This window comes from Amblyomma maculatum, chromosome 4 (assembly GCF_055883805.1).
Source record: "Amblyomma maculatum isolate TAMU_Amacu chromosome 4, ASM5588380v1, whole genome shotgun sequence".
Taxonomy (NCBI): domain Eukaryota; kingdom Metazoa; phylum Arthropoda; class Arachnida; order Ixodida; family Ixodidae; genus Amblyomma; species Amblyomma maculatum.
The window spans coordinates 10,268,454-10,294,592 of NC_139347.1; the positions used below are offsets into that span (position 1 = coordinate 10,268,454).

Here is a 26,139-nt window from a genome sequence, read left to right on the forward strand (position 1 = left end):
AAAGCTGCACATGGACCCCTTTGTAAAAGAAAAAAAAAATGCACACACACCTAACAGCAAAGACATGTAAAGGCATATTTATTAAGTGCCATGAACACTGGCTTGGTCGCAAGTGCACATGGCTGGTGTGGAGAGGCTAGCTTCCCTTGGGCTTCATCTGGTTGCTGCGGTCACCTCTACACCGGGGGCAGTACCACCGGCCCTTTGGCTTGGTAGTGAGCATGACGCAAGAGAAATGGAACCACTCGATCGCACATTCTTCATTATCGCAGCAGATCATCTCTCCGAAGGAGACCTGTTCGCAGAGGCAGTAGGTGGGCTCGTCGGGGTCGATGGGTGGCTCTGCAGGCGACGGTACTCCGCCGCCCCTTTGCTGGTGGCCCTGCTGTCCCTGCTGGTGCCCCTGCTGGTGGCCCGCTGAATTTGAGGCCCCGCGGCGCCGTTTTTTCTTTGGCTGCCTCCGGCCACATGTGGGATGTGGAGCGGGTGTCTGCTCATCGTCGTGTCCACGTTGCCGACGTGACCGCTTGGCCTCTCGCGTCTCCGGCTCGTGGTCCAGGTTGCGGTAGTCCTGGTCCAGCTGGCGCACCTTGTTCTCAATCAGGTCCTGGATCTGTTGCAACAACTGCAGCTTGTCATCGCCAAGCTCCTGGGACTTGATGAGCGAGTGCTGGATCTGCAGCATCACCTTCTTACGGCCGACGTCCAAGTCACGCCTGCTGAGCAGCCCTTGCTGCTGCTCCAGCTCCGCCAACACCTCTGCAAGGAGAAAGCAAGGATTAAGGCACGCAATCAAGCTGACATTAATCATTAGCCCAATCAAGTTTATTATAGGAGCCTTTCCTACTGACCTCCAATAACTGCTCTGTACCAGCTGTGACTGCCTTATCCCCTCAAATTTCTTAACCTCACCAGCCTACCAGTGTTTGCCATTTCTTGGAATCCATTTCATTACCTTAAGGGATAACTGTTATCTGAGCTTTGCAATATATGCCCTGACCATATCCTCGTTCTGATTTTCAGCTGGGATTTCATTATTTGCTCCCTGACTCATTCTGATCTCCATGCCACACCAATAATTTTCAGTAGCATCGCTGCTATGCTATGTCAATCTAATTTTAAGCTTTGCCATTAGCAGGCTGTAGCAAGCAGCTAATGAGCAGTAAAGTGCTATCAGAATCAACCTGTTGTTGCAGAGACAACAGATGAGTGTAGTAGATTATTTCAGGCACTTGTAACTTTCCTTGAATTAAGTACGACAGCTGTAACGTGAAGGCTGCAGCAATCCAGAGGAGGGCATTTTGCTGCTCTTTACTGCATTATTTCAGTACAGCCTTCATATATTATAATGGCAGCACACGAATGTCACAAATTCTTACCATTTTCAGTGGACACAGATGACCTATCACAACTTTCGACAGTTATTTCTGTTAAGTTAGGCTGAGCAAAATAAATGATTAACTATACAGTACATCATGGCAGCTGCTGCTTATTGAGCCCATGGAGCATTTAAACACTGAACAAATTAAACTTGACAGCGGCCTGTGATGAATATTCCCAGCACAGCACTAAGAAAAGCATAAAACAGCATATTGCAGCTACACCTCTCGGATAAGAATGCTGTAGACATGAAATGATTTATGTAGACTTAGAGCCATTGTGCTTAGTAGAATTGCTATGCCTAAATAATATGACGCGAAGATAACTGACAAGTATCTTCGCAAGTGTCTCGTAGAGGCAAGCATGTTTGAATGGTATCAAATTTGCACTCCAGCTTGCTAAACTTGCTGGAGCTCTCCCCCCCCCCCCCCCCCCCCCCCCCCCCCCCCCCCCCCCCCCCCCCCCCCCCCCCCCCCCCCCCCCCAGCTCGAGTTGCTACAAATAATATCTAGTGACGGTGAACGCTGCACACCAGTAAGAGCACTATGTCGCGGCACATGACCTAGTGCAAAAAATAAATGTATTTATGCTGAATCCCACCGATCTGAGTTGTATGCCTCTTCAGCTATGTCATGTCATTTAGAAACGCATGAGTGTCTAGTAGCCTTCATGATGCTTACAATGTCCAGCATGGTGTGTTCTAACCGGCACAGCGGACCCTGCGCCATTCGAAGCACGGGAAGGGCCCTGCCCTTTTGCACATATAGTTCTAATGGCTTGTTGGCAAGTGTACGCACTTCAAGCACCGGCAACAAGCCGCCCTCTCAAGCAAGGTGAAATTCTAATACCGGGTGCCCCGCTGAGAGAAATCGCAGATTTAGCGATGCAGGATCGCGCATCAGCAGCAAATAAAAGCAACGTCGTACCTTGGTACTTGACGTCCAGCTCCCTGAGCTGGCTGAGGTTCCTCTGCACATCATCTGGTAGGTTTTCGACGCAGTCGAGGTAGTCCTCGATGTAAGCAGCTGAATACAGGGCCTCTACAGCAGCCTGATTCAGTGCTACATCCCACGAGCTGCCTTCTTTGGACGAAATGTTGAATGCCTCTGGGAACCAGCTCCGATGACACAGACTGAGGCGTAGCGCCGTCGTTTTGACCGATTACGTTCACCTCCGATTAGCTATAGCTAGCGATGCTTGCCTCCTTTTGCCCCGAGTAGCAAAAAACTAGCGTTTTGTTCTGGTCAACTACTAGCACATTCGCACTAGCAAAACGCAACAATCAAACTCTGAGGAGTTCGCATTTGGGATCAATGGCACTCTCAAAACAAACTGGCCAAACCACGCCACTTAACTTTACGAACTTGGCTTGACTCGACTCGCGACGTCCTCAATAACAACATGAAAAACATGCAACTTAAAAAAAAAAACACGAGCTAAAACATTTTGGCGGTAAAAAGTAAGTTGACCGCTAGAGGACCCGTCATCCAAAGCGATGCAGCAAGTCGTACCATTTTGCTTACGATACTTATGACTGTGGCTCATCATGCGCATAATTCTACCATGCATCATACTTACTGTGGCTCCAGTGAAGCGTAGAAAACAACGAAACGTTCTTAATTACGTTCGACATTATCTGACATTTAGCGCGTATTGGTTATAAGGACACAAAAAGCATTTTTCTTGACTACACATAATATTTTGTCTTCAAACTTTTATAAAAAAATAAATAACGATGAACAGGGGACGCTTTATAAAACTAAAGCACGCTAGGCTATGCACGACACGCCCACTTTCCATCACTTTCGACATGAGCGCCAAAAGCGGTGCTCGTTGCTCGTTACCCAACAACCACAACAAGAGATTTGTGCGGCCCGCGGACCGAAAAACCGCGCAAACGCTGTAAACACTGCGCTCAGGCGTAAAGTTGAGTTGGTTCAGTAGCAATCAAGGCAAGTCGACAAAATCAGCCAAGATCCCTTCGAGACGGCCAAGGATTTCTTCCCAAGCCTCTGCCATGCCTACTGCATTGACTACTGTCGCTCGTGTGCGTGCGAAAGTGCCAACCAGCGCGTCATGACCATCGGTTGCGGAGAGCGTCCAGCAGAAGGAGCATGTCCCATAGCGATTAGTCGTCGCCACCGAGACGGGCGCGTAGGAGACTGGATAGGAAACCGGTGATCTAAAATGGCGCTGTGCGATGTTCGCAGCGTGCTTTGATACGGGCACCGCAGGCGGGAGCTGATCAGTTCCCGGGGCCGCTCGGAGCGACTCATGTGATACTGCGATGGCTGAACCGAGGCGCATCAAGCTCGAGACGGCCCATCAAGCACCAGCCAAACAGAAACGTGCCGAGGTGTGCCCGACGAGACGCTTCCAGCTCTCGCTAGTGTCGTGTGGCCAGGAGGCCGACTCATGCCCCGAGTACTCCTACAGTGACCTGTTGAAATCCACACGGGTGAGGCTGAGCTTTTTCTCTTGCTCGCAAGTTCGAGGTAGCTCGCAGTGTGTCCTAGAACAAGACGTGGCCGTTTGTGGCCAAGCTTTTCTTTCTACTGTGATACCCTCGTTGCCCTTTGGTCTGGCACTCTGGCTTTGCAGTACCATGTAAACCTCTGGGTGGGAAGGGTACGGGCGGACAAAACAATATGTCGCGCGGTGTGTGTTGGTGAGGACGTTACGTGACGGCTCCACGGAAATAGAACTGGGTTACGTTCGCCCAATTGCCCCGCTTGCCACTTTTGTTTGCGGAGATTTTCGTTTGCACGCCGCCGTTGTTTACGGGCGCCACCCATGATTTTGATTTGAGCGAATGAATTTGGTCTGGACGCGACCTTAACCAGTACTCGACTTGTCAAGGCTGTGGGCATCGTGGCGTGATTTGCTGTAGGTCACTGCAAAGGTCTGATACTTGTCGTGCATTTTCCTTTTTTTTTTCTTCTTCTTTTGCCGTCTTTATTGTCAGCCGTAATGCGCTTATAGATTACATCCGGAGGCTGTGCCGATTGCTCTTTTGACGTGACGGTAAACGTTACGCAGAAAGCGGATACACTTATTAGGCTTTTAATTCTGTGCAAATCGTTCCGTTCTCGTACTCGTGTCAATCAGCGATGACACTTCAGTGTGAGCGTATGCTCGTGTTCTTTGAAAGCTGCGACGACCTGCGGTGACTTTTCGCTTGTATATAGTTAACTTTTTTGCTTTAAAAGTAGGTCGAAGGAATAATTTTTGTCGTGCTGTTGAGGTGTTTTATTGGATCATAACTTTTTTTTTTTTTTCGTTTAAACAGCTCCGCTGTCAGTTTTCTTGATCTGAAAGTATGATGTAGTACTCGTGAGCATTGATTCTCTCTCATTGATACCGGCGAAATGAGAGCTTGTATATCGATTTGTGTAATGGTATCGCATTGAAACTTTTTTTTTTCTTCACTTATCGCCTGTTTCTGCTTTAGCGTGTTAAGTATTGCACCCAGGCATGTTCGCTTTTTAGTGACAGTTGCGCTTTGCCTGTCAAGTAAGTATCCTGTTGTTCTGATCTTTGGCTGTTTTCTGTAAGGGCATTGATGCGCGAGATTAAGGGCAACTTCAGAGAAAAAGCGCCTAGAATGCAATTCATTTGCTTTTATGCGTTGGTAAGTAACGTCTTTGTCGTAGCGCTGCTGTGGCAGGAAAACTGTCTTCACCTGCCTATCAGTGACATAGTTACGGGAGATTAAATATATGCATGGGGAATGGGCTGGCACATCCACCGCCTCTCCCCCCCCCCCCCCCCCCCCCCCCCCCCCCCTGCTTCCAGGGCTCTTCGGCCCGCTTATGGCGCGCAGTTGCTTTTCTTGAATTAGGGAACTTTATCGCTGCAATGCTGTCGTCTGATGAGCCATTGCAATCGTCAGTTATCAGCAGCTGCGTTTGTAGTAAATTTCGTAACACATCGTACGAACGTTTTTAGTTCATTGATTTTGTTTGAAAGGAAATCGCGGTAGGGGTTCGCCGTTTTGCCTCCTCCCCTCCCCCCCTTTCCCCCTCCAACCGCTTTTTTTTTTCTTTTTTCTGTTTGCGTAATCAATGCTGCCGTTTCTTTTTCTTTCTTTCTTTTCCTTTTTTTTTTTTTTTCGCAAAATTATCGAACACCCTCATTCCCATAAAAGGGCTATTGCTTGAGGGAAAATGCGAGCGTGTGTAAAAGGATAAACGCCTGTTTTTTACGAGCGGTTGTCCATGGGTTGCTGTCAGAGTGGCCACATGAAGCGGTGTTGAATAATTACGTCTTGTCTCGGCTCTTGTGTTCGTTTTAATGAAAACACTGCCAGTCGTTTTTGACCCCTGTTTTACTTTGACATAGTGACTGTGACTGTGCAAGCGAAAAAAGGTATTTATTGCATATTGCACTTCTTTTTTTTTTTTTATGCGTAACTATTGCTCACAACAAAGCAGGCTGGATTACAAAACTTAAATTATCAAAGATTTCGTCTTTCCGATTTCATATACGATATTTTTTAAAGATTTTCGCCGTTACTGACAAATAGTTTAAAAGCACACGGTCTTCGTATCGCTGGTTGTGCACATTAACCACGAGCATTTTATCCATTGCTGCTATGACCTCATACGAGGGTGTGTATATATGGTTGCTTGGAAGATTATTTGAAGATATGTGAATGGGCGACACTGGTCATGGATGGATGGATGGACGGACGGACGGATGTTATTTATTACAGTGGCTTTGTAGCTTTGGTGCTCGCTCACTTGACTCGAAGGTCGCGGGATCGAGTCCTGACCGCGGCAGCCGCATTTCGATGCAGGCCCTATGCAAAAATCCATCCGTATGCTGTTCGATGCTTAAAGAACCCGCAATGGAAGAAAATAATCTGGGGCCCTCCATTTCGGCGATCATTGCCTACGTGGATCCTTGCGACGTTAAACCCCACATACGGCATCAAATTTAGCAAAACTAATAGCTGTTAACCCACTTCAGATGATATCAACAAATTCTTTTTTTACCGTTTATGGAAAACAAATGAAAAAACTTAGCTTTGAACTGACCCCCGGGACACTAAAAAGCATAAGAAATCTTTACAAGTTTTTGTAATTGAAACAGCTCTAACTTCTAATCCAAAGCAAAGTTAAGGATTCTGAAATTGTAATGTCTCCATTAATATTATATCAAAAGTTTGTATTGTCTTTATTACCTGGTATACACTGCAACATAGTAGTAGAAGTTCCTTTCCTGATGCAGTGGTTCCAACAATGCCTGGTTAAACTAGTGCACTTTATCATGGTGTAAGTGCACTTTGATTTGTTGTTAAGTCGGCTCTGTCTGACATTATGGCTAGTATTAAGTACAATAGTAAATTCCATGTACACAATTTTTTAATGTGTGTATATTTAAGTGAACTATATGTACAATTAATATTGATTTTGCTTATTGAACTGTTCAAGTTTCTTGTCTTGTATTTTTGTGGTTTGATTGTTCCATCCTTCTTTGTTGCCTGAATAATCAGGCCTGATTGATTTTGCAAACTGTTCTTAAAATAGTCCACCTCATTTTGCATATATTATTTTTATGACTTTTGTAGAGAAGTTCAGTAAACAAGGGGATTTTTTGCAATAATTTGTGATTCTGTATTGAAGTAGTCTTAATGAACAGCTTTGAGCACTTTGTTTCATGCACTGAAATCTAATAGCTGCATTCTTTCTCAGCCTGCTGATGCTGACAAGGATGATCCATTTGAGGACAACGAGGAGGAAAACATACGAGAGATTGCACGCAAGTTTGAAGAAAAATATGTGAGTTACTTAAATGTAAAGGCATGTGTCAGCGTATCTCTTGACTGAAAGTGGGACTGACCTACTTCTATGCATTAGACAAGCATGTGTAGTGTGCTACCTGAAGTGGCAGACAACAGATTGCAGGCGAAAAACGAGTACAGGAAAACACATGGGAAGGCTCTAGTTAGCAGAAAGTGTGTCTGGTACTTGTTACAAAACAACCAATTAGGACTAAGTTGTTCGAAGTATAACTCAATTTATTGGTCATTTAAAGCCCCTAAAGAACAACTGAACAGAATTATTAACTGTTGCTTTGTTATTAGATTTTTTTTAACCATACACAGCTGTGTAGGTACTATACTCAGTGATGGCTTCTTCTCTCTATTTTTTTTTTCTTTCTCTTTTTTTTTTTTTTTTTTTTTTTTTTAATAAGGCTGAGCACCTGTAACCATGTCACTCTGCCAATGGTGATGGTGATACTCTTTATAGTGGGTCGCCGGTTTAGCTTCGTAAAGTTAAAAGCGTGGCCAAAAAAAAAAAAGAAAAGCGCACAAAAAATCGCTGTAGTTGCGGCCGCGTCACAGGGATGTTGGTCCATGCTGCTCGCCACCAAAACTCCAACCGTCTCTTCGTAGCCTCGACCGCATCCTCCGAGGCTGCCTCTCCACTTGCAAGTCTAAAGCCGAATAGTTTGCTTAGAGGAGGTGTTGCCTGACTTGATGCTCACTTTGTGGTTGCTTTGCTTTCTCACTGGTAAAAAAATTCTTAAAGAAATTATTTTTTGCTATTGCTTTGCCACGTTTAAAATGCTGAGTTATGTTAGAATTGCGCTTATATAAATAGTCTTGCCAATGTTTTATGTTTTAAGAGGAATGGAAGGTGCATTCCGGCTCTCTGAGAAAAGCTTTCAAGTAGTATAGAATTCTCTTAAATGATGTTTCATGCCTCGTTACTGTTTGCACTCTGAGGAAACACATAATTCCATTTGGTCATGATAAAATGTGAGAGGTGCAGTCCCCCTCGAACTGTCATTCCAAGGTGTGCTTCTCCCCACAGCTTCTCTGCAGCTTGACTATTGTCGCTATGTCAGAAAGGTGCGCTTTTGCATTAGAACCACTGTTTGCTATAATTTCTGGTTCTGCAAGGCTTACATTAATTACTGTTTGTTTTAGAAAAAAAATGTAACAGATTACTGGTAATCAATTTCTCAATTACATAGTCAGATTAGAGAAAATCTTACCTCTTTCAAAAAGCAATTGGCACAGTATAAAGTGAAGAAAATTTATCATTATTAATAAAGGATTTTTGATGCGTTACATGCAACTTGGCATGCGATAAATTGTCATGTTGTAGAGGGCAAAGCTTAGCCTAGACCAACTAAGTATAGTGTTTAGAAAAGCTGTGAAGAAATGGGACATTAATATTTAGTCATTTATAGCTGACTTGAAATGAGACACTTGGCAACCTTTTGCTCTTTTTTGGTTGAAGCAGCAGCAGTGCTTGTCATACGGCATGGTACAGCTGTATTTTGCTCCTTCATCCAAGACCTTATTGTTTGAATAAAGTACTACTAGTATATGTGTCGGTTGCATGGGAACATGGAAACCATGAAATGTAAACATTGCCATCAATTCCAGAGGAAATCTCACATGCACACTTTTTCCGTAAAGCCCGCTGGCATGGTACAATTGTTAAGGCACCCGACTGCTGTGCCCAAGGATGTGGGATCGAATTACAGCCGCACCGCTCTAGTGGCATAGTGGTTAAGATTCCCAACTACTGTGCCAGAGTACCCGGGCTCGAACCCGACCGCCGGCAGCTGCATTTCGATGGAGGCGAAATGGAGGGGTGTCTGTGTGCTGTGCACGTTAAAGAACCACAGGTGGTCAAAATTTCCTTAGTCCTCCTCTACGGCGTCTCTAATAGCCTGGGTTGCTTTGGGATGTTGAACCCTACAAACCAAACCAAACCACATCACAGCCTCGGCGGGCGTTTTTTGATGGACGTGAAAAGCTAGGTGCTCGTGTGCTGTGCGATACCAGTGCGCGGTAAAGAACCCCATGTGGTCGAAATTTCCAGGGCCTGCCATTACAGTGTCGCGAGCTGTTTTGGGATGTTAAACTCTATAAATCTAACCAAACCTAACTTTTCTGTAAAGTTTTCTTCTAGAAAACGCTGTTGGAAGTGGCAGCATCTGTCCCTGCAAGCAGATTTAATAAGTTGGGGTAAGAACGTTTTTGGGAGTGTTGTTAAATTTTTAAATGTAGCAGGTGCTTTGGATGTTTTTGATCAACAACACTTCCCAGTCATTCAGTGTAAAGGAGTTTTGCTGTTGCTTATTTGAAGTCAGCCTTTGGAGGACAGATGAATATAAATAAAGGTTTCACATCAGTTTTGAAGTAAGGTGCTGTGTACTGGGAAGAAGAACAATGCTGGTTGTGAGAGTTCATTTGCACTTTGTAGTTAACAACTTCTGCTGAAGATGTTTTTTTACTACAGGGATCAAAACCTGGAAAAAAGAGGCGCAAGGATAGAATTGCCTGGGAGGACTACGTTGATCGTGGAATGGGGTACGATGAGACGGACCCCTTTATTGATAACGGAGAGGCGGTGAGTATTTGTGAAAGGAAGCGTTGGTATTAACACAGCTATTCCTGTGGGCAGTTCAGGGTCTCAGTCATAGGTTTATTGAAAAAAAAGAAAAAGATAACTTATTTACAACTGTAGCACAGTTGCTGAACGTCTGATAATGCACTGTTTAAATCATGCAATAGTAGGTTGCGCATAATCTCTTTGACGCCGTCGTTAGCAATGGTGATGAAGTGATGTTCGTTTGTTACAATTGTGTCTCAGAAAATTTTGACCAAAAGCATACATGTACTATATACGTTCTTAGCAAGCAACATAATTCTTTTAAGAAAAGAACAGCTTGGAATAAATGCTAAGTGAATATAGTACATTACGCAAATGTTTGTTGCCAATGACGATTTCATGATCAGATGCACCTCTAGCTGTATCTTGCTTTGGTGTAAAACAGAGCTATTAAGTATTGTGGTACTGGGAGTTACTAAGATTAAGGGGACCTGCAATTTTTTAATGATTTTTGGAAGTCAACAAGAGGAACCATTGCTTTGTTGTTAAATACGGTCTTTTCTGAAAGGTTTTCCTGACAAGTGCAGAAGCTACCACTTCATTTTGCTGTCAAATGTCGCAAGCAGCTTGGGCTACTAGAAGACAGTTGTCTTTTTTAAATTTGGGGGGCTAATGTGGGTACTGCAAATGTAATTTAACCATGCAGATATAATGGCACTTATTTCGAAGCACTAGTACTGACATATCTTTATTGTGTTTGTTTTACTGCCCACACATATTTAAGTGTGTTAGCATGGGGTGTTTGCATGGCACAGAGTGAAGCAAGCTTGTTAATGCATCCTGATGACAGCTCAAGCAAATCCTTGTCATTGATTATGAATGATACTAACTGTAACACAAGGCGACGGTTGCTTCAAGTGGGGTTAGGTTTATTGGCGTTACCCTGTATGAGGCTGGATGTTTATAGAGTAGATGTGTTAAAACTTGCGTTTTGGTGTCAGGCAAGCATTCTTGTAGGATTTTTAGTGAAATGTTACCTGCGTTCATGTAAGTGTAAATGGCGGTTTGCGCCTTACAAAATTGTTTAGCATAAAGAAGCATAATTGCCGAGCTTTTTCTACTTGATTTGGTGATTTGAACATTTGCTGCATGTAGTTTGAAAGAGTTACTGTGTGAATTTTGCAGCATATTTTTCTTCGGAGTTTGACCAACCTTGGCCAACATTGGTCACTGTAAAGGGTGTGGTTTAATGGGTTTTAGGGCTATTGTTATTTCAGATAGTCATTACTTAGTTTTTAAATTCTGGATGCACACTGTTCCAAGTCATATTGGCCAAAGTATAATGTGCTAGGTACATTTTTGGAAAGGTGTGATATTGTGAGGACAGAGAAGCAACAAATGTATAAAGAACTAAGCAGTGTTTATTCAGGATATTGTAGAGGGCAAAGCAGTGTTGAAAAAAGCGCTTATTGATTTCTGATGTTGGCTGCTTTTTGAGGCTTCTTGGCATACTAGTGTTTCTGTAATTCCATTCATAGAACAGCACTGACACATGTGCATGGGCACATACATGCACACATCTGTCTCTCAAGTGATCATGTATCTTTTGTGTTACTATCGCAGGCAGGGCTTGTAGAAATTGCGCATTGTCTTGGATCAATTGCATGCCTGGGAAATTATTGGGATCACAAAGGAATATATGGCCTGGGGTGGAAGTGCTGCTCCATTTGCTCCATTCTGCCCCAAACTGCTTTCCCAGCTCCATCCAGCTCCAAAATGCAATATTGCTCCAAAAGTGCTCCATAGTGTGCCTTAGTGTTTTGCCATCAAATTTAGTGGAGCACAGTTTTGCCGCGCAGTGGGCTATTAATGGTATTTACTGCAAAAAAATGCGATCTGAGGCAATTCGATTGAGTGACGTGAGAAGTGCAGCCGGGTGATGCCCTGTTGTGAGTTGCATATACATGGTATGAGGGCTGCTGTAGTCAAAACGTTGGTAGCACACTGGTGGCGGCACACCAGTACAGAGTTGTAATGCATCTCATGCTGACTGTAATACATATATAAGATATTAATAAACTAGAGATGCATGCAGCATAATGTTTGCTCATAAGTAAATTTAAAGTGAGCCACAAGCAATTAGAGGGAATTTATTGCAAAAAAATGTTCACTTGATATAGCACCTTCTCCCAGCATTTTGAATCACCGGTGGTGGGGGAAATGAGAGCAGCGAGTGAAGCAGATACCACAAGCTATTATGAGGCATTGGGAAACTTGTCCAGCTGCAAAGAACTGTAAAAGTTGTTTCTATTGGTTCTGCTGTGAAAACAAGCAGCTGCTTCACCATTGAGCTGTCATGCCTACGCCAGACAAAAGCATGCTTGGAACTCTTCTGGGGGCGACGCTGCTTAGGTGCCAATTACTAAATGGGTTCTCAAGAGAGTTGGAGAGCCATGCAGGGCCTATAGCCAGCATGTTGAAACTAAAGAAGTTCCAGCGTAGCTCAAGCAGTAATGTGAGCAGCCACTGGCAAAAGGTCGTGAAGTAATGAACCTGAAGGAGGAAGAGGCTACGCTTGAGTGCCATCTATACTTTCTGAAGGTGTTACTGACCACTGCCCAGAAATTTATCAGCACAGGCGTAGGATCAAAGAAAATATGCACAAGATATAAAGCAGAAATCTACCGTTCATTGATGTGAACTTCAATTAAAGTCAGTGCTTGAGCACGTAAGAATGGTAAACTCCACCTTTGAATCTTTCAGTTAACTGGTGTTCAATTATGAAGTGTAAAAGCAAGCATTCCATGATGTTCAGCTATGAAGTGTAGAAGCAAGCATTCCATGTGCTGCTAGTCAAGTAAGGAAGTGGAAATTAAGGAAGTGGAAATTGCTATTATTAAAAGTGTTTGAGCCTATATACATGCTCCAAGACGTAATTGCTCCGAAACTCTAATTTTATTGTTCCAAAGCTGCTTCAAAATGACTTTATTACTGCTCCCTGAGGTGCTCCAGAATGATTAAGCCTGCTTGCACCCCTGCTTGAGTCTCGGGACTTGTATGCAGTTCATTGCCCAGATGGCAGAATGTCTGGTGACATCCTTCAGACTTTTTTTTTTTCTGCGTCATTGCTTTCCTTTCCGGCAGTACGACGAGCTTGTTCCATCGACGCTGACGACCAAGCACGGAGGCTTCTACATCAACACGGGAGAGCTTGAATTCCGAACACCGTCCGGTTCTGACTCTGAAGACTTCCAGGGAGAGACCCGGCCACGACCAGTTAAGCGGGGTCCTCGAGAAGGAGGGGCACGGCGGGGCCCCAGGCCTAGGGGCCGTCCAAGGCTTCGCGATTCGCTTACGGCAAGCAGTGCCATTGTTGAAGCCATCGAGTCTGTAGTTCGTGGAGGTGGTGCAGCTGTCATCGACGAAGAGGCTGCCAGTGGTGGTGCCAGCAGTAGTAGCAGTGGGGGGGGAAGTGCAGGGGATGATCCGGTTGGACCAGTCTCAAGCGATGTCCACTGCCCACGCCTCCCCGACAACCTTCCAGCCGAACTGGAGGCCGAGGTGCGACGCCTGAAGCACGCTGCGGCGCTGCGGTCAACTGAGGGCAAATGCAAGTTCTTTCGGGGCCATGTGAACCAGCTGCTGCTGAGTGTGGAACTGAGGGCGCGTGAATTGGGGCCGGGACAGCGCCAGCTAGTGTTTGCACACCTGGCCTCCTTCCTGCCGTGCACCAAGGAAACCCTGCTCAAACGAGCCAAGAAGCTGCGGCTTGACCAGGAAGACGGGAGACTCGGTGAGCCCTTGCGGAGGCTGAAGGAAGCTCTGGACGCTGGAGAAGGCCTTGGGCACAGCCGCCTTCGTGAGGCTTTGTGTGATGTGGTGCGAATAAAACTGCGCTGCTACGAGCTTTCCAAGATCCGCACTCAATCGGCGGAAGAGTACCTGCGCCGCTTTCTGGACACAGAGGTGTGCCCATTGTGGCCTGCAAGTAGTCCTGTGAGTGCCAAGACCCTCTTCCGTGAGAGCCGGCAGGTCCACGGCCATCTCACGTGAGTGCTTTTTGCTCAGCTGGAGCAGGGCTGGTTTTTTTTTTTTTTAGAGGGGAAAAACCATGCTTTCGCTTCTTTTACTGCATTATTTTATTCTTGTTTATCCTTGCTGCTGTTTGTGAAATAAAGTCTTTGTAGCAGCCTCCTGCAGGTAGTTTCTTTCCCTAACCTTTTCCAGTCTGACACTCACTGACAGTGTGGCTTTTCTGCTCAGAGCATATGTCAACAACAAATTAAGATCAATATTTTGTAGGAACACGATGTAAAACATTGATTTCCACTATACCCACCCTACCTTGTTGAGCAAAAAGAAAAAGGTTGTGGGACATTCAAATGCCAAGCAAGCTGCAGAAGGCCGAATCAGAAAGGAGCACTGCAGCTGTTCCCAAGAGTTGGAATAATGACTGAAAAGGGTTAGGCTTGTGGCATTAAGCTATGGAGAAAAATGACAGAGGAATAAAGCAGTGAGTACTATTTTAAGAATTACAGAATAGCAAGCAGGTGTGTCTGCAACAGTGCAAGGCAAATACTGGTAAGTCTTGCAACATTGTAGGAGTAACAAGGAAGTAGTTACCATTAAAACTTCACCTGAGTGCAGCCGAATGGCAACAGAGTGAAACTGTGCAGAGAAGCTACAGCTGAATTAACACCATTGATGCTGAGCTGCTGGTCCATGGACAAGTTTTTCTTGGCTGTGAAAGCATGAGAAACCTGGATGCTTGCTTGCCTGTGCAAAATTCCTGTGCTTTGGTTGATGCTATTAAAAATAATTCCTTTAAAGTCTACTGTTGCATAGGGGGAGTTTCCTGAACACATTAAATTGTGAGGATAAAGCCAATCAGGCCTGTGGTGTGTTAAAATGAAGTTGTCAGTTTGGTCACCAAAGGAAGATCTGAGGCATAAATGGAAGTTTGAAAAGTGTTTTGTAGGTATTGCTGACATTGTGTAAAAGATAGAAAAGAATGCATGCCTGTTAGAGCCTATTAGAAAGCAGTGAGCAAACACAAGTTGCACTACTTATGTGGAATAGTACTTTGAAAGAGAAAAAACTTTAAGCAAAGACAGTAGCATGCAGTGCTGTCTTTAGCCCTTACCAGTGTCGTTTATCGCTGTTAATCGAATATTTTTCTGCCTAAACTGAATTTCTATCCTTTAAAAAAGACAGTTTGTTAGCTTCCCAATGGAGTGAACCCATGAATAAATTTTTACATGATTGTACTAAATTTTTTATTAATGGGTATAATGGTGAAAGCTGCAACAATAAAAAAAAAATGATTTGTGAAATTAATACCCCAAGGACTTCAAAATAATGTGTGTGTGTGTGTGTGTGTGTGTGTGTGTGTGTGTGTGTGTGTGTGTGTGTGTGTGTGTGTGTGTGTGTGTGTGTGTGTGAGAGAGAGAGAGAGAGAGAGAGAGAGAGAGAGAGATTTGGGATGGGGGGTGAAGTCATATGATGCTAGAAAGCCAGAAAAAAGAAAAAAGCTTGACATTAGTACTGGTGACAAAATCTGCCTGCACAAAAATAGTTCACAATATAATATACCATGCTCACTGTTTAGAAAAAAAAATTATTCGCTGCATTCACTAGTTAGCATTATAAAGCATCTTGTTTGCAACGTGAGGGATGCTAAACTCGCCTGAAACAAAATTGGAGCACACACTGAAAAAAAGCTGCGAGTTCATTGTGTATGCAGGTGTATGCAATTCGCCTTATAGCGTGGGGAATTGTTCATTGTGATCGTGGGCCACACAGCTTCTGATCGAGCGTCGGAGCAGATGGTGATAAGTGAATTGGACATATGTACAAACTGTCATAGTGGTCCTGGTCCACTGTCATGGCAGCTGTCTTAATGTTGGCTTAAGTTGTTTGTGGAAATAGGACTACGTTTTCGCAGACCTATTGGTATCAGTTCAGGGTCTTTAGCTTCCGAACAGACAAAATCAGTCAGAATGTCTCAAAGTGTTGGATGAAATGCACAGTGCCATGGTTTTGAGAAGTATACAGTCATGCCTCGTTAATATGGACACTTTGGTTTCCGACCAAAACTTTCCATAAAGCGAGTCATCCATAATAACGAGTCATGAATAAAAACAAAAAGGATTTTATTGAGAAAAAAGAATTTTAATTAATGACTGCTTTTGTACATAACGGTGTGCACTGGACTCAAAATTTCACGGAACACCGGCAATTTTGAGTGCATTGTCCATTGTAGTGCAGTCTGAAGCGACTCGCGTACCATGACACCCCTGATGGTGGGCTTTGTGTTGGTCGAACTTTCGGGCACGAACTCCTTACTGGCCGATGAATCAGCATCCGATCCTCTACTCACTGCCACTTCCAAAATGGCCTCGTCACTGAGCAAAGTAGCCGCTAAATAGCTGCTTGAGATTCTCCTGAGGCGAGGAAACAGCTGAGCTGTCGATACTAATCCCTCACGGCTTGGATTGACTGAGATGGCTTTTGCCGCTTGTATTCACAGATTTCTTCGCGCCTACGTTCAGCTCTGTTCTTTTGCGTTTAACTCCCGCCATGCCAAAAGCCAGAATCAAGTTGAGGGTTATGGGCTCCTGATGCTTTGCACTTTTTTGCCTAGTTAACCTTTCTGCCTTTCCATACTTCTGATTTTTTCTTTTTTTGCCTTTTACTGTTTCCGTGAGGAAGCAAGATAGTCAAATTGGCAAGCTGCTATGCAGAGGGCTATCGAGCATCCCATCTTCTTGGCGCCGTTTTTATGTGTTCCTATAAAACAAACACTGCAAGCTGAAGTACAGTTAAGAACGATGGCTAGCCGACTACGAAGAGCTCAGACCTTGTCAAGGCTGCATCGTTGACTCAAAGCGAAGCCGACATGCGGACCGCCTCGTGTGCAAAATAAGGCAGTTCGGCAGCGCAACAGGGACAAAAACCAGGAGCATGAGAGGGACTGTCCCGGTTGCGTTTCATATACGTCGCCTTTCTTTTGTCGCTTTACTTTGTGAGTGTGTCTTAACTCTCACTGAAAAGCGTTAACGGCTTCATGGAATACACAGTGTGCTTTAGGAAAGAAAACTTCAGTTCCCACCGCCCCTGTAGGCACTCGTCTTTCTTCCTGTCATTTCTTTCTTACTGGCCTGTGTTCACCAGCAGAATTTATTGCAACCCCGTGTTGCCGTTTTCCCGACTGCGGCGGCACTTCCGCTGCACCCAGAAATCTCCTGGTTTCCCCCTTTCGGGGTCTTTCTTTTGCTGACCCTCGGTTTGCTGTGTACGTTCCTTTACGCTCTTGCGCCCCCTCTCCCTAAAACGGCGACACGCCCGCTTTGGTTCTTTCCAAGCCCACATGACTCGTTTAGGCACCCCGCCGTATCGGCTGTCGCGTAGGTTCGCGGGCGGCGCGCCCTTCTTTAACTTGCGTTCGGACTCCTCTGCTTGTTTTCAAGCACTGTCCATATTAACGAGACAAAAATACATGGGCCCAAGTGGGCCGTGTGCATTCTTCATTGTCCAGACAGCGAGTTTCTATATTAACGAGACATAAATACATTGAAAAGGTTTCGTCTCCAGAAAAACTGTCCATAATTCAAGTCGTCCATATTAACGGGGGTCATATTAACGGGGCACGACTGTATTGGCTCATCCAGGGTCATTTGTGTAACAAATCATTGAAGAGCAGTCACCCATCTTCTGAAGGGAGGAATAAAAATATATAAGTAAAATTTGGTTGTAAGGTGTCAAAGCATATTATTCCTCAGAATACTATTTCAGAATTTGTGGAAAGTTTCTGAGTTGCAGAACACTTCTTTGCAAATCAAGCATCAAAATGAATATTTCTGTAGACAGTTGACATTAATCAGGCCCTCACCTGTGTACCCTTATATAAGCAAGTTATTTGTTGCCCATTTTTAATTAATCTGCATTGGAGATTTCAGTTATCAGCGTACGGCCACAGCCTCATGCCACTTTGTCTCTGTCAAGATGCTTGTAAGGGGAGAGGGGCAGGAAGGTATAATGCAAGGAGAAAAAAAAAAAAAAAACCCGCTATACATTTTGTGCATGAATTGATGTCCTATGATTTAAAGGAGTGCTGAGGACAAATTGAAGCTGGCCGACATTGATTGATGGCCTCTTTCCATTGGCAGCAAGCTTAGTTGTGCTGGGGGATGAGTATTTATAAACTGGAAGGACGTAAAAAATAACAGGTATCACTAGCCACATGCTGTTCTCTCTTGTGATGACTAATTATTTGTTAGCAATTATGCATGGTTAGACCACTTCCAACCAGCAGTTACAGAGGCCATGTTATCATGATGTCACAAGTTTTAATCGAACACTAGGAAAAGAAAACAGGGACGCCTAGCTGCATCATGTTTACAGTGCAATAGCATTAGAAGCTGCCTATGCAGCTTTGTGCCATTCTTTCACGGTTGTGCTTGCAGGCCCCCGTACATGTGTCTGCACACAACAGGACATCTCTTCGGGTTGTCTTGCTGATGGTTAGATGCTTCCCCAAAGGTACCTAAAGGTTGTGGTTTCTACGTGGTCATAGGCCACCAACCACCGCGGGTTCGAGCGTCGCGCGAGCCGAAGCCCCGATCAGCCGTCACCATGCGCACACTGAAACACTGCAGCGCGCACTCAACCTCCAAAGGAAGGAGAGCACTGCGCTGCAAGGACACAAACCTCCAAGTTCACAAAGGAGACGTTTATTGAAACGCCATCCTCCAGCGGCACACACACACGCACACACATACGCATATTTACAAACGCACATACACACACATACGCAGTCACCGTGTCAAGGGAGCGCGCGAGGAGCTAGGCTCCCCTGCGCGCACGAAGTGACACGGAGTGCGCGCCGCAAGCACGCAAGGGCGTGCTGTGATCTCTCTCTCGCAGTAACCAAAGGGTTCCTTTGAGAGAGATTGGGCAACCACCGCAAGGTACGCCTGTCGCGGATCGTTGGATCACGATCGACAGGCTCGAGCTTCGCTCTCAGGTAAGACCCGGAGCAGACGAACTCGAGTACACACTGGTCTGCGCGGACAAAGGCCGGCAGACAAGAACAGTAGCGTACGCACCTTACGATGTCTCGGAGGAGTCTCTCTCTCGGCTCCGCTCGGACCGTCGCGCGAGCGCGGCTGTCGAAGCGGTGCCGTGTTCCCGCCAAAAGGCGGCAATGAGAACAGCCACTGGGACGCCAGGGCGGAGCTGTGGCCCGAACGACAGTGAAAAGTCGCTCGAGCCCCTCTCCGCCGCCTCAGGCGGGAGAAAGGGAACGGGGAGAACTGGGAAGCGGGCGATGGCCGCGCAAAAGGCAGCCGCAGCAAGCCCGAATCCCACATCCTCCTCTCCTTAATTGCCCTCCTACCCATCAGTGAAAGCACGCGGCAGGTCCCCAGCATGAAGAAAAGAATGCTATCCTCACGCAACAAGTCAACTACACTTCAGTTCCAGCAAGAAAGATCTCGAAAAGACAGACACTCAAGAAAGACAAACATTAGCAAGGCGCACAAAAAAAAAAAATGATAAAGATGACATGAAGAATAATGTACAAAGTTGCGGAGGCTAAGTAACGACTATGTACAGAACACAATCATGTACAGAACACAACTATGTACAGAACAACTATGTACAAACACAACTATGTACAGAAGTCCCAAAGATCGTCGGTGCAGCTCAGGGAGCCTGCGGTGACTCACCGCTCGTTGACTTCTGGGTGGCCAACGTTCACCCTTGGCTGCAAACGATCTTGGTCGGTGGTGGTACAGGTTAGGTGCAGGGACAGCGAACACGCCGAAGGGGCCCCGGGTGTGGAAAGTCCGTGGCTCCGTGGCGATCCAAGACGCACATGGGAAGACCGCGCGGGGCTTCCTTTCCACCGCGCTCCGCACACGCCGGCAAACACACATGGCGCGACGTCGTCGCCTCCACGCCCAGGCACGCACACGCACAGCCACTCACACACCAAAGGGTGATGCCGACCTTCCGCGGCGAACCTGTCCCGAGCACCTTCGCAACCGCGGCGGCCTTGGGTGAAAGGGGCATCGTCCATGCTCCCCGTCCCCAAACGGCCCCAACTTCCTTTCCACACACACCGGAAAGGCCACGCGTCGGAGCTGCCTAATGAGCAACTCTCGCAATTTCAAGCAGAAAGAGGAGAGAAGACGCGCTGTACAAAAGAAGGCACTCCCTGTACAATATTTACAAGATAAGAAGCAAGATTGGAAACAGAAGAAAGCGAAAAATGGGAAAAGAGACACAAAAACAAAATAAAATACAAAGGCTGGAACTGAGCGAGCTAGAAAAGGTAGAGACCAACCTTGCTTCCGGGTAGGGTTGAACGAGCAAGCTCGCTCGGTGAGGCGGTATGCCTTCGGTTGCGGAAAAGGCCCGTCGTCCGGCATCAGTCACACAGGTGAACGTCGCCTCACCTAGTACCGGTGCGGGGCACGGCTGCGTTCCACCGCATCGGTTGTGCCTTGGTACTTGCCTGTGGTGACAATGGGCACCAGCGCAAGCTCGTCAGACCGTTACGCATGGGCCTTCAGGTCTGCGATGTAGGCACGGCTGGCTTTCCCCATAGGGGGATTCTCCAGCAATGAGCCCCTGCTTGTTACTGGGGAAACGCCCCATGAAATCGCAGGTGGCCATCTGCCACGGACGCACACTGTCAGTTGGTTTCGTCATGCCCGGTGGCTTGCCACCCCTCGACTTCTCCATTTGACAGACATGGCAGGAACGGCAACAGCGGAAAATGTCGCGCTTCGTGCCGGGCTGTAGTCACCGGACGCCATCCTCCAGCGGCACACACACACACACACACACACGCACACACACACACATATTTACAAACGCACATACGCATATTTACAAACGCACATACACACACACGCAGTCACCGTGTCAAGGGAGCGCGCGAGGAGCAAGGCTCCCCTGCGCGCACAAGTGACACGGAGTGCGCGCCGCAAGCACGCAAGGGCGTGCTGTGATCTCTCTCTCGCAGTAACCAAAGGGTTCCTTTGAGAGAGATTGGGCAACCACCGCAAGGTACGCCTGTCGCGGATCGTTGGATCACGATCGACAGGCTCGAGCTTCGCTCTCAGGTAAGACCCGGAGCAGACGAACTCGAGTACACACTGGTCTGCGCGGACAAAGGCCGGCAGACAAGAACAGTTGCGTACGCACCTTGCGATGTCTCGGAGGGGTCTCTCTCTCGGCTCCGCTCGGACCGTCGCGCGAGCGCGGCTGTCGAAGCGGTGCCGTGTTCCCGCCAAAAGGCGCCAATGAGAACAGCCACTGGGACGCCAGGGCGGAGCTGTGGCCCGAACGACAGTGAAAAGTCGCTCGAGCCCCTCTCCGCCGCCTCAGGCGGGAGAAAGGGAACGGGGAGAACTGGGAAGCGGGCGGCGGCCGCGCAAAAGGCAGCCGCAGCAAGCCCGAATCCCACAAGGTGGTAACACAAGCACAACTAACAGGCATTAAGCATATTTTTGCCACTTTCGGTCTGCTGACGTTGCTTCCACTGTGGAATTATATGACCAACAGTACATATTCTTCCTTATGGGGCTTATGATGCTGTCCCATAAAAATCTTCCATTTTCAACTTGAGATTTCCCATTAGTAATTTGTCCGCTGCCTGTGACATCCTGTCTGTGATATGTGTCATGTCGCTTATTTCTGCCGTTAGTTTATGGTGCTGACCCTCACCTCAGTAGAGCACAGCTATGTCAGATGTAGTCATTTACACGAAGGCCGTTCGCACCCTCCTCTCCTGTGCTCTTCGCATGCTTCTCTGTCTCTTCTTTTGTGTCCACCAACTTGTAAGCTCCTGGTAGGCTCCTGGGAACAGATGTTCATAATGGCCTTTTAGTGGCCCATCCAAATGCTTTTCAGTTGTAACAGTTAATGTAGATCTTATGCCCTTCATTTTGCAACCTGGTGTTGTGCCAATTGAAGAACAAAAATGAAAGCATAATGAGCTGCTGCAGAGTACATTAACATATTGAGGGCCTGCTTCAAATATTGCCCAGTTTTTCTTGCTCCATGGACAGGTCCACATTTTTTGCCCGCTTGGTTTTTGTTGTTTGCACCTTTTTAAGCATGAGTGTGGATGGCATCCAATGTAATTTAAAAGCTCCCCATTAAATAATTTCTGATGAGGTAAGGAAGCTGTAAATGGTATTTGGATTTGGGAATTAACTTTAACCTGTCTTGGTGACTTTTCAAAGTGTCCAAGAATATTGTAACAAACTGCAAACCGCATGTGAAAAAATTAATTTATAGTAGGGAAGTGTTACGATTGCAGTTAAAAAAAAAAAAAACAGGTTTGGAAGAAACAGTAAGCCTGTTGAGTTGGCTTAGCGGGTACTCTTTAGCTGAATTCGACTTTCAGCACCACAGCGTATGGCTTGTTGGATGCACGGTGGCGTCTACAAGCGGCCCATTTGAAATCAAAGGGGGAAGGATTCTGCGGCTTCAGCAGTCAGCTGCATTCCTTGTGACATCTGCTCAGCACAATTGGAAAGCCTTGTCTTTTTGCACGCGAAATCGCACTGTGTGTGAAACATGCGTTGCCATGTCACCCAACTTGCACTATCACAGGATCAACATGCTGGCGTGATAAACATCCTTGGTAGTGAACATGATCATTTGCACCATATGCCTTTCATTGCCACACAGACATTGTTACGCATGTGCCAGTGATTTGATAATGCCTGGACAGCATTGAGCACTTTGGTACTGCCAAGAGCAAATGATGCAAGGGTTCTCGCTGAGTGCTGGACGAGAAAAATCCTTTTGTTTTTTTGCAAGCATTCTGCTTGTCAGCCTCATCTTTATTTTGGTAAGCGCTGTGGCCATGCTACTAAGTGTTGCAGGTCATTTTGAACGCAGTAATGCTCGTAATGTGGGACTATGTTGGATACCCATTACATGGCTTCAGAAGATTGAGTGCTGAGTATTCTTACCTCATGGGTTCTGCTCATAGCTTACTCCAGTATGTGGCATGGCAGATTACAGGTACCTTGCTGCACTGTTCAAAAACCAATGTTAAAGTATGATTTACTGTGCACGGGAACAGCTTTCAGTAACATTTAGGCATTCTCCTGGTCCAAGTGAATGATTTGAAGGTTTAATAAAACGAAATACAAATCAATCATAAGTACATAAAAACGTTAGTACAGTAGGAGGTTCCAAAGTAAGACTGTCTGGGGACCTCCCATCAGGAATACATGAGTATAGATATGTTATGGAGATTAAGCTAGCAACTTTGGCTTCAAAATTAGTCACAACAAATAAGTGCCACTAACATATTGACACCATCCTCCCAGTCCATGTAAAAACTTGCAGGTTGTTTACCAAAATTTGGTCGTGTCATTTCGCTGACAATTTTGGAATGGATTTGGCATGGCAGTTGAGGAACTGGGATGAGGGCCATCCACTAGACTTTACAGTGCTATATAATGCAGACCAGTATGCACCGCAATTTTGCATCTAGCTGCAAGTTGTGTAAGCAGCGAGATCAGTTCGATAACATGAAAGTGGTGGAGCAGTAAACGTTGTAAAACTGTACACTTCTGGCCCTGAACTCAAACATGTGTACATACTACTGCAGAGGTGCCTTACGAGATGCTTTCTTTACTTTTTTGTATTCCAGGTCCAAGCCTCGGAAGCCCTCACTCCTTCCTGGTGCAGCTCTTCGAAAGATGTCTGGCCACATCGACACTGGCAGAGAAAGCCCCAGTACACCGCCCACGCCAGTGACCATTTCCTCATCACCGTCACCATCAGCATCAACTGCTCCCACATCCTCTACGCCAACTCCTACTCCTGTCTCCGCTGCACCTCCGCCACCTCCATCCTCCACACCCACGCCTATGCCAACACCACCCATAGTGTCATCTCCAGCCCCCATGGCCACTTCTGTCCCAACTTCTGTCATTCTGCAGTCACCAGGAAGGTCTCCCTCCACGGATGGGCGGCCTCCTCACAGCAGTCCGCCGAAGGCCTCCCTGGCCTCACAGATGCTCGATCGCATAATAACTGCCAGCCTGGGCAACTTCCCCAGTTCGGGAGGTGAGCCGAGCACCCCAACAACCACATCCCGCCACTTGGACACTGGCTCCAAGTTGGATGGAGCAAGCTGTCCACCCAAGGCTCAGCAGCAACAGCTGCCTCGCACTTCATCTTCGAGTGCAGCGCTGCGGCTGACCCCCTCGTATGGTTTCATGGAAGCCTTCAGGCGCACCCTGGAGCAAGGGGAGCCTCCCAGCAGCCGAGGGGGGCCTCCTTACTACAAAGCAGACTTACTGGAAGGCATGAAGGGCTTCCCCTATCCTGTTGGCTACTTGCCCAGGACTTCGGCAACGGCCCCAACTACGGAGCGGCCACGTCCACACCTTAGTGTTGCCCAGCAGCCACAGCCACAGCACTGGCGCCAGAGGCCATCCTACCCTTCTCCCTCAGCCAGCAACTATCCACAGCAGCCACGACCTTACCCCTTTCCGTCCCAAAGCCACGGGTCCAAGGGTGCCAGTCAGGGCCAGGGCCATGTCTCATGAGAAGTCACCCAACAAGGATTCCTGCACATGGCATCAAACACAGAGAACAAGCCTCAAACCATCACTGTGGTAGCATATTAGGGCCTCCGGGTAGCCTGGCCTCTCTCCAGTGAGAGGTTCGCAAGCTGTGACGGTACCTTCCAACATGCCTTCACAGTTCCTTATAAACTCCTTGCAAATGTGCTGCAAAAGACTACCTTCTGTGCTGCAGAGATCATGAGGCAAGGCCTTACTGCAAGCTGCAGACTGTTGTAAAGTTGTTTAACGGTTTTTAGAGTGGTTCTGCGTTGTGAAAAATTCACAAAATCTTAGAAGACGCCACATGAGTTCACAAGAGATCAAGCCTCCTTTTGTGCTCAGTGTATTTAAAGAATGGAGCAGAGTAATGGTCAGTGTTATTTTACATGTCAGGAACAGGGCACAAGGGCACATCTGTTTTGTGCCATGTCTGATGTCCTGTCGGATCTTGCTTAGTGCTTGGATTTCAGTGTATTAGCTTTTTTTATGATTGTGCAGGACCTGACAAGAGCATGATATATTCCGTAGTGATATGTTCAAAATTTAATAAAATATTTCATGGGACCGTTTTGTTGCAAGGAAAAAATGTTGCAAGATTTGTTTTATATAATGTAAAATAAAATGAGGTACTGTGAGCGAAGTCTCAATGGCTTCTCTGTGTGATAATTGGTTCCCATTGGTTGCCAGATGTGCTGACAGCTTTGACTGCAGTAGTGCGCGAATGAACCGTTTGCCAGCGCAGCACTGCTCAAATGCTTTTAGTATAGCATACACAAACACACGCAGAGATATAGCGCACGCCAAAAACATCGTAATGCACATTGCGCATTCGCTATACGCAGAGGGGGCGCGGGGGCGGCCACCCTTCCAAATCTCCTAGGGGGGGGGGGGGGGGGCAAGTTCGTCCCTACACTCTGTCGGGCCTGTGCCTTCGTTTTTAAAAAATATGCAGTGTTATGGCCATGCAGATTTATTTTTTTTACTATACTGACAATTGAGGACTCATGTTGCGTTCCAGTCACCTTTCCCTTCTGGACCCGTATTCCGAGTTTGCGTCGCTATCTCGCGTGACCTCGAGTCATCTGATTGGTCGAAACGCCGAAACCGGGTGTTAGCACTGCGGAACCGGAAGAGGGGGCAACATTATTTTCCAGCGTTTCCACCAATCAGGTCGGGGAGATAGCGGTACGATAACGATGCTAATTAGGAATACGGGCCCTGGAGGCTGAGGACTCAAGGAACCGTTTTGAGAAGCGCGTCGTCGAGTAATTTGCAATTCTGCATCCATGGCGACGCTTGTTTTGTTTCTTAAGCGCAGAATACTTGTGTGTGTGTGTTGGTATTCCATCACATCAAAATGAATGTTTTATAACCGTTTCCCATCTTCGCACTATGTTTTGATAGCATCCTCTCGTATACAATCGGCCAGTGTACGCGAAATTTTGGGTTTATCATGTCAGGTTCTCAGATAGATGGCGGAAGCGTGAATTCCACTACATGTGAACAGGCGCTTGGCTTCTATACGCCACGCCTCCGACGGTGGAAGTGGCCAAGACCAAAACTCGCCTGAGGGAGCGGTGCAAGCTAGTACGCTCACAATGACAGCTGAAAATGTTAACATACATCTATGTAGTTGTGTGTGTTCGTGTGTATGTATGTAAAAGTGAGTTACGGCTATTAAGCCAGGCCAGGATATTGTTTTAATGGAATATCCACCCGTTAGAAAGGGGAAGGCCCCAACATCTATCCATCGTGTTTTCGTACGCACACGAGCAACGTCCCTTAATTTGCTGGCG

General features: G+C 46.5%; 3 protein-coding genes across 4 annotated transcripts in view; 2 read left to right on the forward strand and 1 right to left on the reverse strand.

Annotated features, from left to right (window-relative positions):
• Positions 1-56: 56 nt before the first annotated feature.
• On the reverse strand, positions 57-2,774 carry LOC146190278 (inhibitor of growth protein 2-like). The gene is made up of 2 exons (XM_084600729.1): positions 2,307-2,774; positions 57-759 (listed from the first exon to the last, which is right to left on the reverse strand). The coding sequence occupies exon 2, from the start codon at positions 683-685 to the stop codon at positions 137-139; it is 549 nt and encodes a 182-aa protein (XP_084456855.1). The 5' UTR covers positions 686-759; positions 2,307-2,774; the 3' UTR covers positions 57-136.
• Positions 2,775-3,181: 407 nt separating this feature from the next.
• LOC146190279 (ubinuclein-2-like) lies at positions 3,182-24,983 on the forward strand. Of its 2 annotated transcripts, none has more exons than XM_084600731.1 (5): positions 3,182-3,838; positions 7,077-7,163; positions 9,645-9,755; positions 12,882-13,786; positions 23,422-24,983. In XM_084600731.1, exons 1-5 carry the CDS (start codon positions 3,668-3,670, stop codon positions 24,323-24,325), a joined length of 2,178 nt encoding a protein of 725 aa, XP_084456857.1. In that variant the 5' UTR covers positions 3,182-3,667; the 3' UTR covers positions 24,326-24,983. The 2 variants fall into 2 exon arrangements, with proteins under 2 accessions (XP_084456857.1, XP_084456858.1); XM_084600732.1 differs by lacking the exon at positions 3,182-3,838 and adding an exon at positions 5,602-5,748.
• The window catches only part of LOC146190280 (putative helicase MOV-10), a 118,080-nt gene continuing 116,588 nt past the window's right edge, over positions 24,648-26,139 (forward strand). The window contains exon 1 of the mRNA XM_084599760.1: positions 24,648-24,713. Coding sequence (XP_084455886.1) covers positions 24,648-24,713 — 66 coding nt within the window. The remainder of the gene's footprint in view (positions 24,714-26,139) is intronic.